Source organism: Stegodyphus dumicola, chromosome 7 (assembly GCF_044657685.1).
Source record: "Stegodyphus dumicola isolate Sdum_Otavi_A_Nest chromosome 7, ASM4465768v1".
NCBI classification, from domain to species: domain Eukaryota; kingdom Metazoa; phylum Arthropoda; class Arachnida; order Araneae; family Eresidae; genus Stegodyphus; species Stegodyphus dumicola.
In genome coordinates this window covers 54,437,558-54,451,053 of record NC_140774.1, presented here as the reverse complement: position 1 = coordinate 54,451,053, position 13,496 = coordinate 54,437,558, and the positions used below count along the sequence as shown (strand labels likewise).

General features: G+C 32.3%; 1 protein-coding gene across 1 annotated transcript in view; it reads right to left on the bottom strand.

The window, feature by feature from the left end:
- The window catches only part of LOC118187483 (chitinase-3-like protein 1), a 38,099-nt gene that overhangs the window by 10,270 nt on the left and 14,333 nt on the right, over window positions 1–13,496 (bottom strand). Inside the window, exons 5-7 of the mRNA XM_035357720.2 lie at window positions 10,371–10,474; window positions 9,229–9,352; window positions 1,054–1,239 (exon numbers count right to left, since the gene is read on the bottom strand). Coding sequence (XP_035213611.1) covers window positions 1,054–1,239; window positions 9,229–9,352; window positions 10,371–10,474 — 414 coding nt within the window. The remainder of the gene's footprint in view (window positions 1–1,053; window positions 1,240–9,228; window positions 9,353–10,370; window positions 10,475–13,496) is intronic.

The following is a 13,496-nucleotide window of genomic DNA, read 5'->3' as shown; positions in this document are numbered from 1 at the left end:
AAAAGAACTTTCATCTTTCGGACGCTTCACACACAGCGATCCTCAAAGTGTTACCTTTCGACAATTTTCTTTATATTACAGATATACATGTGAGGCTTTCATATTTCAGTTTCTTTTGGGATCAGATCAGAATACAACATAGGAAAAATATTATTTTTTTTTAATTTCATGCTTTTACACACTTACCTTAGTACAAGCATTCGTAATGCTTATGAATTATTCTGGAACAAGTTTGAGTTCAATGACTTATTGGTTTTCTTTTTCCTCGAATGATACACATCTGTTGATAAACACATTCAGATTGTTATTTAGGCTACTTTTTATGCACTATGGGTTTACGTTTGTTAATTAGATTAATGTGAAGAGCATTTTTACTTTCTTATACGAAGTAAAGGAAATATTGTAATCCCAAAATATTTCAGATATTATATTTCAACGCTTTTAGTTAATCTGCTTGCAATAGTTGCAGAATTATCGACAATTTAAAAGTTGTTTTAGTGGTGCGAGACCGCTATTGTTTATATTTGAAAATCTTAGTAGAAGAATTAAGTCAATTTATGCACCGGCTTCAAAGTCTTTAAATATAATGCAGGGCTTTAATATTCGGCCGAAAACTCTTGAAAAGTGAAATACCGTTTACAGTGAACCAACGCAAAATGCCAAAACGAAATTAATAGCTCTTCTGGGCAAATTGACCGCTTGAACTATTAAAGTGGGGATCACAAATATATATAATTAGTATATTTTTATTTTGTTGTTATTAATATAAAATATAATAAAAAACTAATATAATATTATAATAAATTGATGATTTCTTTAAAATTCTCCGCAGAGAGCGTATGCAGTGTTAATATACATTCAGAGCTTTTTTAATATTTACTCTTTCTAAAGAAGGTAGAGGCTACATGAAATGTTATTCATAGTTTACACTGAGTTGACAAATTTGAAGAGCCCTGTCTTAAATAGTAAATTCAGTCAACTTAAATACGCAAAACAAAAATATGTGAAACGAAAAATAGTGAGTAATAAGACGACAGTTATAATGGTTCTCACCTCGTTGTAACCAAGCATACCCGGCTCCTTAGTGTACTCTCCAGCCATTCCTTTACCAGTCACAGGCGCATCTAGGCCGTTTTTTTGCGAATTTTGCAAAGCAAAACTTCTGCCATATAATGGCATTCCCAAGATCAGCTTCTCTGCTGGAGCTCCTTTACGAAGCCAGTACTTCACCGCGTAATCCTATTAAGAAAATTGTAAACTCGTTGACTTGATAAATTCATCTCAATTTCACTGCAAGAAACACAGCAATTAACATTTGACTTTTGCAGAAGAAAGGTCTGTACATAAGAAATATGATTGCTACAGACATCAACCCTGTTTTTTTCTTATAAAATATGAAAAAATAGGGCTTCTTCTGCAAAAAGAAATGTGATACTGTAAATACACTCACTTCCAAAAGTTAAGAACGAAGATGTAAAATGAAAAAAAAGCAACAAATACTGCTTTGATTCACACAAAATTCGGCAGGAAAGTAGCATATATATTTGTGCATAAAACAAAATCAATAATTATATACAGAAATAAAAACAATATTAAATTTTTGTAAGTTATCAGGTAATGACATACTGGAGACTTAAACAGAATTATGTATAAAGTAAAAATAAACAGCATAAAATGAAAAAAAGGACATTAATAGGGTATGTGATCCCCCCCTCATCTGTATACAAAGTTTATACCTTGTGGCCATGCTTTCAATTAGGGTCAACCACCGCAGAATTAAGAAATCGCCATTCTTCTTGTAGAGCATTTTCCAGCTCAATAAGAGTGGCTGGAGGTGGGAAACGTGAAGATACAGCACGGCAGACCCAAAGATTTCCAATGGGATTAAGGTAGGGCGAATATGCTGGCCACGCCATACGCGCAATCCCTTCACTCTCCAGGTAGTCATCGACGATGTCAGCTCTATGGGGATGTACGTTATCGTCCATTAAAACAAAAGTAGGGCCAACTGCTGCAGCGTACAATCTCACAATGGGTTCTAGGACTTCATCTCGATACCGTGCAGCCGTCAAAGAAGCCTGTTTAAAGATGTGCAGGTCGATGCGGTATCCTAATGAAATCTCTGTCCATACCATAAAACTTCCGCCTCGGAATGCGTGATGTTCGATGATGTTTTGGGACTGATTGCGTGTTCGTTGTTCACGCCATATCCTTATACGCTTGTCATCTGGCTCCAGAGCAAATCTTGACTCATCAATAAATACGGCATTGCCCCAGTCAGACACATTCCAATTGGCATGTTCCCGTCACCACTGTAATCGCGCCCCTCTTGATTGGACGGATACAGGAACACAAACTCGAGGTAGCCGGGTGTACAGTCCGCTTTTATGTAATCTTCGGCGTACAATAGCTGCAGATATCGCCTTACCTGTGGACGCTGTAACCATAGATGTCACACGTGTGGAGGTCGCTCTGCGATTCCGCTTGGCTACAATAGCAATATATCAATATCGAGAGCCTTTTGCTATTGTTGGTTGAAGATTTTAAGCTCTCCTAAAAATTTCTTTAATTGCTATAATTTTGCAGCTACTTGGATAAATACGGTGTCAAATTGTGTATCATCCAATGACGAGTCTCTGGATGTCAATTTTATGTAACAGTGACTGTAATTATCAAAGAAACAGCCATATTTCTGGACTTTGGTTTTCGCTTTGATGATCTGCTATCGCTACTGTAATTCAAAGGATCAGACCATAGAAATTCTCATATTTGGACGCCTATTTGGATTATTTCCGGATTTGGATTGAAGAATAGTGATTTTCAAGAACATTTGAAATAGTACATTAAATTGGATGTTGCTTTAGTGGTGAATACAGTACATTAATTAGAGGACAAGCCAGTTAAGTTACTAAACATTAGTTTCCACGAATGAGTTCCTTTAACTTGTTTTAATATTATTATTTTTAATGTTTTGATTGCTGTTTCCTTTAAGTAGTATTTGATTACCATTTTAAATATCATTTATTTATAATATTTGATTTACTGCTTTTATTACCGTAATTAATAATGCATTAATTAGCCGTTATAGTGACTTAAATTTTTCAAAACCTTCATCTTTGGTTGCCATTCCTCAATAGACTTTCTCTTACATAATTTAAGTATTTAGTTTTATTAAAAATTTCATTTATTTTACATCTACTCTAGTTGCAAAATTAATTTCTTATTATTGGTTCTCATTTTCTTTTAAAAATTTGAGGAATATTGTAATATGGCAGAAGGTACAACTACTGTAAATCCCTCCAGCTTACAGGATTTTCAATCCCATTCAAATTATTTTGTAACTAAATTGAAAGGGTATCACTGGATCATCCACAAAATTTGGTAGGAATGACTTAAACTGCAGAAACTTAAATGTCTCTGGACATTTAAATTCTGCATAGTCTCATTTTTAATCCCGCACGGATTCAGCTTTATGAATCCAGCATAGGTCAAGCAACGGAGAATATGAAGGCTGTTTATGGTATTTTAACAAATAGCATAGCAACTACGTATGATGATAAAGAAGTTAAAACAGTATTTTCATGTCATTCTCTGGAAACACAAACTGAAAGTATTTCTTTTACAATCTTTGATACTGGTACTAGTGGTCTGGTTGACTCTTCAATTCAGACAGAAATATCGTACATTAATATCATCTTTTTAGCCAGTAATTCAAACATTGATCCATCTTCAGATATATCATCTAAAGTTGCCTCTCCATTGTATGGCATTGGTGTGGATACAGCTACCCAAGCAACAAATTCTCAGCTTTCAATTCTCAGTTCGACGCATTCAGCGCCTTCTTCTGTGATTTCGGACATTGATTTGCACAATAGTCGTGGATTGCACACTTATTTCGATAAGGTTTCTGCACAACAGTTAATTTCAGCTTCCACTTCTAAATACAAACTTACAATAGGAGCTCAAAAACAGCTCGCCGAAATATTGCAGTTGGGATAAACCAGAATGGTGCTACTTTGGTAGACGGTTGCACGGATTTTGGCGATTTTTTGGCGATTTTTTTTTTTTTTTTTTTTTTTGGGCGAGCGATACGACTTGCAGTAAACCCATTACTGGACAAGTTATTTATGGTAACCTATACTTTGTTGTCATTTTATTTTTAAAATAATGCGTTTTATTATGCATAAATTCCGTGCTTTAAATAATATTTATGACTTCAAAATAATAAAAATGAATTTAATTTGCATTTTTATTTGAAATAAAAATGTTATTGTTTATGATATTTTATGGAATTTTATGTTGTGAATGATGTAATGAATGACGTCACATTATTTTAAAAGTAATTAGTTTTAATATCTATAAATTTAATCTATTGTTTTAAACATTATTTATGGCTGTTAAATATTAAAATACATTTTAATTTTGCATTTTTAAAATATGATTTTATTAAGAATGATTATTTAAATAATTTTAATTCTATGCGTGATGTAATCAGCTCCCTGATTGGTTACTGAATATTTGTGCATTACCGCGCCATTTTAAAATTTTATTATTCATCTCTTCGAATTCCTCAGATTTCAAACCGAATGGATGTGTGCGTTTCGAACATGAATGTTGTTATCGGTAATTACCAAGAATTATTCGTATCGGAATAAAAAAATTGCCGTTTGAGACCTTATTTTGGCCAACCTTGCTTTCCTAATCAAAGATTTATTTATTGTTACAAGGGTCAGAGGAAATTTATTTTAAATTTTTGAAGGAAACCTCGCTAATTGCTTCTTCGATGAAGTGCGAGAGATGTAGATCACAGATGAAGATCTTTTTTTTTTTTTTCTGGTACTTATAAATATACGACAGGTAAAATACTTTAAAAAATGTACATATTTTTCTTTTACTTTATAATTGTATACTTCAATTTTTATTAAAAAATTAATACACTGTTTTAAAAAATTCCTGAGATATTTATTGCCACATATGTTTTAATGTTAAATAATTATATCCTATAAAACTTATTTTTAAAGGATTTGAATTTAATTAATTGAAAAATTTTAATTCTTTTAAACGTTGGTATGATGTTTTTAATTCAATATTCAATTTAAATAATATATTATTCCAATTAAATGCTGGCGCAATGTTTTTATAGAGGTGTTTTTATTCTTTTATATGAAAGTAATAATTTAACCGTACTTTAGCATTTTGTACTCTTAGTAAATGTATTTATTTACATTTGCCAGCCATCTTAAAAAACAACGTTTTCAAAATCCGTGCAACCGTCTACCAAAGTAGTACCACCAGAATAATACAACTTGAACTCACAAATGCACATCTTAAGAGAGAAATTGAATCTCTTAAAAAAGTAGTTTCGCTTTCATTGTCATTTAGAGATTCTGATCACGTTCAAATCATCAAAGATCAAGAAGTTAATTTGCCGGCTGTCCCTTTACTCTAGTTCAAAGAAAGCACAGGAGAGCTCCTCTTTCAAAGAAACCTTCCGAACATGTGTTACTGGTGGCGGCAAAGGACATGAATGTATCTCCCCAGGAGATTTAAGCACGGCTAGCCTCTTCCTTGGCCTTAAAAAAGTTGGGCGCACCGATTCAACAAATACGTCCAATACGTTGTAAAGAGTTGTTAATCCGATGCGCATCAAAAGACCATTTAAAGAAGATTAAAGAGACATTTATAGAGCATACAGACCTTTCTAAGTCATTTCATATGCGAGAAGCGCGACCGATTCACGAGCATATAATTATTTTTGGAGTTCCTGCTGAGGCCCAAGCTGATGATGTCAAGGAAACTTTCAATTCCGTAGTTCTAGGAGGCGATGAAGAAGCAATATCTCCTTGAACGTTCTTATCTCGACCCGATTTACTGAATAACTGGATTGTGGCTTTAAACAAGGATTATTATTCGAAGCTTGGTGCTCGGGGAAAAATTTATCTCGGATTCTACTCGTGTCGTTTTCGTCATTACGTCAGATTGCAGCGATGTTATAATTGCCAGCAGATAGGACACTTGAGTAGATAATGTCCTAACCCCCCAGCATGTGTTCAGTGCTCTATGATTGCATGAGCAGCTATCTTCGAAATGCAGTGTTTCTCCAGTCTGCGTAAATTGCACACGAGTGAATCAAACCGAGCATACTGACATTTGCTGTAGCCATCCATCTAATTCAAGAATGTGTTTAACGTATAAACGAGGATTACATCAATTAATTCAAACTACTGCATGATTCCAGTCACCTGAAGTTTAAATTAATGCTAAATTATTGATAGTTAGGGTCTGCCTTAATGACATGAGTGGTACAAAATTGATGAATAATTAGTACTTTATTAGCTTGTTATATCTTATAGCTGGTATTTGCCTATGGAGTGGTGTAGTGTATATTATACATTATGTGCGAATATATTTCGAATTCCTGTTATTACTCATGTGAATTGTATCTGAACAGTATTAGTATCTTGATTTTTAATATTCTGTCTTGTATTCTGCACATGTTTGTGGTATCACTTGTATTGACTATAATAGCAAGTACAGATGTTATTGAACATTATAGCACAACTCAAACTGTAATATATGTAAACTATGTACGAGTATTTTGACCTTGATTATATAAAACATAATCTGCGGAATTATATTTTTCACATTATTATTAGTATGAAATGTTATTTTGAGTCATGTCATGGATATGATATGCTAAGCTTTATAATATCTGAATAGGATTATACGCAATTATATTACTGAATTTATATTTCATATTTGATTATACTGAATTTGTATTTCATATTTATCAATAATATTTAGCATTGTGTTGCATCCTTTGTTGTTATATGGTTTACTGTATAATTAAGATATTGTCTATGTTTGATTTCATCTGGAATGCTAATTCAAACTGAGAACTGTCAAATTGAATTGTGCTATGGGTGATGGACATTGAGTGTACTTCTGTCGTGTCACATTCTAAACATTGCACTGTAGTATTTCTGTTATTGTATTGGTACTGAAATGCTCATATTTATTAATGTCTATGTATTAAATGTATGGTGTATGAGGTGCATGTGATATTCAGTTAAGTGCTTGAGTAATGGTATTAATGTATAAATAGTGGTATTAGTAATAACATTACGCATAACTCTATCAACTCATATGCATATAATGTATTTATAATTCATTTCATTACAATGCACCATAAACTGAAATGTATTGTTTTAAGTGTTGTACAGAAATGTTTATTGAATGTATTGTATATATTGTAAATATTTATGTTTGCATATTGTTTTCTATTATATTATCTTGTTAAATTGTATTTATATACTAATGTATATAGGCATTAATACTTTTAAAGCTCTTGCCTATGACAGTTCAGCTTTTTATAGTATTCAATTTATTTAGTTTTCATAGTATTCTTTATCTTTTATGTTGTATGTATATGTTGACTGCACTGTGATGACACTGATATTTTTATAAGCTATGTACCTAAAGCTGAATGTAAACGTGGCACCTAGTGCTAACTTGTTATGATGTACATCTGTAACGATTATTGTATATATCAAACTATCACTTTAACTATTACTGTGTATTTTGGTTCAATAAATGTCCGCCATGAGAGCATTCTCTTTCTTGGATAACTCCTTAGGTTGAGAGCTCTCATGGTGGTGATCAGATCAGCAATATATCGATCTTCTGCGGGGGTTGTAACCCTTGGGCGACCGGCTACGGGTCATCGAACAACTGTCTGTGTGGTTTGGAATTGTTTCCATAAACGTGAAATCACAGAGTGATGAACGAAGAAAAAAAGAGCAACATCTGTGATCTACTGTCCTGCTTCAATGCGCCCCACAGCACGCCAGAGCTCAATACCTTCAATTCGTCTCCTGGAAGTCATAGCAACACGTATGTCTTGAAAACAAATTGTACGTTGTAAACACCTTCTATCAGCACTTACAATCATTTCTCTAACCTTTCATAAAGCTGGCTTCTTATAAGACTGCCTTTTCTGCATATTTCTTGACATGAAACCTCGATTGGCTGTTACCTAACATATTTGCATACTTCCATCTACATCTGCAGCGAATTGCATCCTCTTCAATTCTGATTGGCTTCCGGAAATTAGCATTTTCCTTTCCGTGCTTAACTTTTGGAAGTGAGTGTATTTATGTTCTGTTTTTCTTATTTCTGCTGTTTCAATTTTACCATTTTGTATTTTTAATACGCATAAATATTATTTGTATACAAAGTACATAGCTTAAAATTGTCAGAATAATTTTCCTTGCTGCGGAAGAAAGAAAATTATTTTCAGATTAAATAAATCATTGACAAATGCAGGGTATCTTTAATTTAGCCATCAAACTGTAACCGTTAATTTTTTCAGTGCGATAAAGGGAAGTTCTTAATCCTTCTTCATAATGTTTTGCTAATTCTCACCGGCAACAAGATTATTGTTAGAATATCTACCATCTGGACAATTTGTCATTACCATTTATAAATGCAAATATTGTAGTTATTTCTCAAACAGTTTTTCGTAAAAATAAAGGATACCATAATTCGAATTATTAAAACGTTATTCTAGACATCCAAGAAAGTGTATGTTGTGGTGTGACTTATCTCACTTATCTGACAGTACCATCGGAATAAGTCTACGAAATTCATTGTGGCAATGAGTGCAAGACTGCGCCTATCGTTGGCAGGAGCCTTGAGCACCATACAGACGACAGTACGACTTTGCTGAGTTCCGCCCCCAACCCAATTTTGATGAAGAGCACCCCAGGAGGACGGGTCCGAGAGCCTCTCACATCCTCTTCCCTTGCCAGCAACCTCTCGAGTGGACTATCGGTTTCCCTCATATTTAGAGTGTATCCATGCCGCACAGATGCTTTTTTCCAAGAAAGTAAAGTTCCTCGGTATACAAATTTAATAATCTATATTTGACTTAAATAAGAGGGAGCCCACCAGTGGCCGAGTGGTAAAGTCGCTGAACACTGCTAGTTCGGTCCGAGGTTCGAATTCCGTGAACGGGCTGGCTTCATGGACGTTTTCGTGTTTTTTCCCAAGTGTAAGGTGTATACGAGCCAGTTTCCCTTAGAAAGTCCTTCACGAAGGCACCCCTTCCCTTAGGCAGATAGCCCTCGAGGCTTTGCCATAATCACACACACTTAAATAAGAGGAAATTATAATCAGAAACGCAATAACTCTCTAGTATTAAATATTTTATTATAAATGGTTACTCACCACATTTAATTTTTTATTATTTTCTGATTGTTCTGGCCTTGGATATAAAGGTGCGTTATGACCAGTTACAGTGTCCCAGCCTCCATGAAAGTCGTACGCCATTAAGTTTATCATATCCAAGTATCTAAAATCGAAAGTAATTTAAATGATGCATGCAATTCATACTTTTAAACAAAAATTTTAGCTCCTTGTTTGCCGGCTGTCCCGGATGATCATCTCGGGACAGCCGGCAAACAAGGAGTTAATCATTTATTCAATCTGAGTAACAATTTTACTAATTGAAGACATACATGTCCCTCTTTTTTTAACTTCGTTTCACAAAGCATACCAATAATTAAAAATATACTTTCCATGTTCGCAAATTGCTTTTGTTAGTTACGTTAAGTGCTTAATTTCGAAATTGAGCCTTTCAACAAATGACTGAAATTTTATTTGATATTTGTTTTTTCAAAATAAAACATTAATATCACAGAGTCGATACCACATAAAATCCAAAATTCAGTATCTATTTCTATGATGATTTACATAGATTTTCTGTATTATTTTTTATATTTTATGCTATGTTAAAAAGATAGACTATATATTAAAATATAATTACAACATATTTAATAATTATTTTACAAGAGTCATAATTTGATTTTTGTCAAATACTAACCAGTGATAAACATTTAAACTCCGATATTGTTAAAAATAGTTTCCCACAATCAAAATTTTTGTCAAGCCGATAGGAAGAAATATTGATGAAATGTTAAATAAGACATTTAAAATTCTGAGACGAAATAGAAACAGATTTTTATTTTTCCATAAGCAATATTGCTTCCCTTCTGTATTTTTTACTTTAAATATTATTGATCTTATAACTGTAGAAATGTATTTGTGAACTGCGCATCATCTTCTAACTATAGAAATATTTTCACATATTCCAGTTCTTCGCTAAAGTTCGTTCAGATAGTTTACATTGCATGTGATAATATAATAGGAGAGCATTAAAAAATACAGTCTATAGTTATAATAAAAATACATATACGTCACTACGCACACTTTTAAAGCTTATAGAAAATTAAGAATTTCAGTGAAAATGCTGATTTCGGTGTTATTATGAGAATTTTTCTTTAACTGGAAATTATAATTTCTAAACTTACTTTCCTAAAGCAGATATGTCATAGGCTGAGTCAATGGTACTTTGCCCTGCTGAAACTGCTGCAGATAATAGAAGGCCATGAGATCGAAAAGCTTCTTTCATTTCCTTTATGAGAAAAGGGATTTTAAGAAAATGCTTCGAAAGAAAACATGATACTAAGAAGCCCAGTACCACAAAATACATAATAAATGAAATCTTTAATTATTTGAGTTATTAATACAGTAATAAGAAATTATTCAATTAACATAGGGTCTATTCCCTGGTTAATCATCCATATTTTCTTTTCAACTACAATATTATTAATCTAACTTTAAAATTTTGAAAACTTCTGTTAACAAAATCAGCATCAGATAAAATATGTTACACTATCTATCAAACTCTTCGAAGGTTTCAAATTGCATCATTACTCTTACAAAACCGACCAGAAACAACAACACACACATACACACACACACACACAAAAAAAAAAAAAAAAAAAAAGTTGATGGAATAAAGGTATGTTTATTGATAGTGAAAATACAATCAATGGAAATTTGTATAATCGAATGCAATCTTTTCAGTAAGTTATATTTAAAACTCTAATTTTAGGTACAGAACAAAGTAATTAGAGATCTTAGTTGTTTCTTGTGAGCAGTAGTCTGTTTTGTAACGTACGTAACCCCTTGTAGGTAACCCCTTTATCTCTACATATAATAAAAGAAAGAGTCTGTCTGTGTGTATGTCTGTCCTCCGTTCGTGCTGCGCGTAAACTAATAGACCCAGGGCTACGAAATTTGGTACATAGATAAATCTAGCAAGATCCAGTGTACCTTGAAGCGATTTTTTCAAAATTCGAATCAGTTTTTCATTCATTGTTTTGAATACTGGACTGCTGACTGTTTTCTCTTGAAAATATGAGAATTATTGCATATTTCATTGTATTTTTATATTATGTTTTAATTAAATAGACTTTTAATTATATAAAAACTTTTGCATGATTTGTTTAGAAAACAACGTTCTTAACTTCCTTTATGCCATTTGAATTTTTAAGATTTTGCAACGGGAAGTTGATTAATTTATTTAGTATGATAATTAATGTTTGTATTAAGGGATATTGCTTATTTCATTGTATTTTTTATATATATATAATACATTTTTATTGATTTTTTTGATAAGGTTTTTCTGCAGAGTAAAATTCTGTGCAGTTTTCAAATTTAATATTTCTCTTGGATGGACGTTTATCGAGACAAGGCAACGGTAAGTTGGTTAATTTATTTATTAGGATAACTAATATTTATATTAAGGAATATTACTTATTTCACTGTAATTTTTTATAGGTAATACATTTTTATTGAAGTTTGTGTTTTTGTTTGTTTGCTTGTTTTTGAAAATTTTGTTCTGCAGGAAAAATTGTGCGCAATTTTTAAATTTAATGTTTAGTGTTTGCTTTAGACATTTTCCCGGTATATTTAAAAGCCAGACGAAGGCTGGCCGCGTAGCGGCTAGATATAAATAAAGATATACTATTACTAGATAGTATTCTCTAACGACAAACTGCTAATTGTGTAAGAGCTGGGAACATGGGAAGATCATAAACATAACTGAGACTAATTTCATTTAAATTGGAGAGACTTTTAAAAAATTAAAATTTTACAATGCTTAATTTTATCTGCTAATTTATGAGATACTTCATTTTATATCAAAAAAGTAAATATTGCTATGATTTGAAAATTTGCTTTAGTTCTTAAATTTAGTTTAATAATTTGGAATACCATATGAGGTTTATTTAATTTACATAACTAGTTATTTTATGTTTGGTAGCTTTACTGTTACTTCTCTTTTTCCGCTTTTCATCCAGAATGCAAATCAATTAGCATGTATTTAAGTGAGGTTGGAGATTGTTACGTTAGAGCGCATTCTGCTGCTTGAAGGCCATATTACTAGCTTTGCCATTTTAGATAAGGTCTTCGGTGTTGCCGTTTGCCGATAGTTTACATTCACACCAGTGATTTTAGAACCAGCTCAGCGCAAATTACTTTCTGTAGCCTTTGGCTGTTAAGTACTTCAATTTAGTTTCATTTTAAATTCCTATGTTACGTTGCTATAAGTGCTGGCAGAATTGTACTAACCAGTAGTGTCGTCTGTTCATCTTGTTGAGTTAAAATAAAAGGGTCTTTTACACCCTTCGCAAAATTTATTGCTTACTTTTTAGACTAAGCGACAAGTTGTTTAAAGTCTACCAAAATGTCAATCATATTTAACAGGAATGAAATACTTTAGATCTTACAAACATTTCATCATATCTGGTACCATTAGTAGCTTAACATAAAGCAACCAACATAATTAAACTGAACAGCATTAGCATCTTAGCTGAATAACATTTTATTTAACTATTTAATATATTCTTTTCTCTGTCATTTATGCAGCTATTGCTTCAGACAGACTTAAGTCAATCAACGTCTATATAAGTACACAAATTTAATAAAGGACTTAAATTTATTATACAAGTTTAATAAAAGACTTAAATTTATTATATGATTTAAATTTTGAAACCTTACAAAATGTGTGTTTCAACATGCAGTCTGACAATAGTGTGGACATATCTATATATTTATTTATTATAGTTACAAAATATGACAAATATCTTACGAAAAGTTACTCGGCTCGCGCCTTGACTTATTCCCATTAAAGTCATTTTATTTTAAGTCAAACTTTGGAAATGAATTTCCTTAGGTGACTAGTAGCAGCTACCAATTAAATCTTCATAGTTCACCTTTAAACAGAACAACAAATCAAAGAAGATAGCTTTTCCTTACTAAAGCAAAGCTTAAACTCAATCCCATATTCATCCTACTCTCATCTCTTCTTAGATCCTCAATAACCTACTCATGCAATGAGTGAGAGAAAAAAAAATTATTTATAATAAAAATGAACGGAAAAGGAAAATTTGCAATTGGTTAGCATTAATCATTCTTCTAACTTTTAACCCTGTACGGACACTTGAAATAACCTGCAGGTTGAAGAAATTCTTGCAAAAACTTGTTGTAATTGGGGTTATATTAGATTGTTCAAGATTTATAAAATACAGTACTCACTAAAGCAACAGATACTAAAAACAGGTATGTGTTATACGTTTACTCAAGATGAA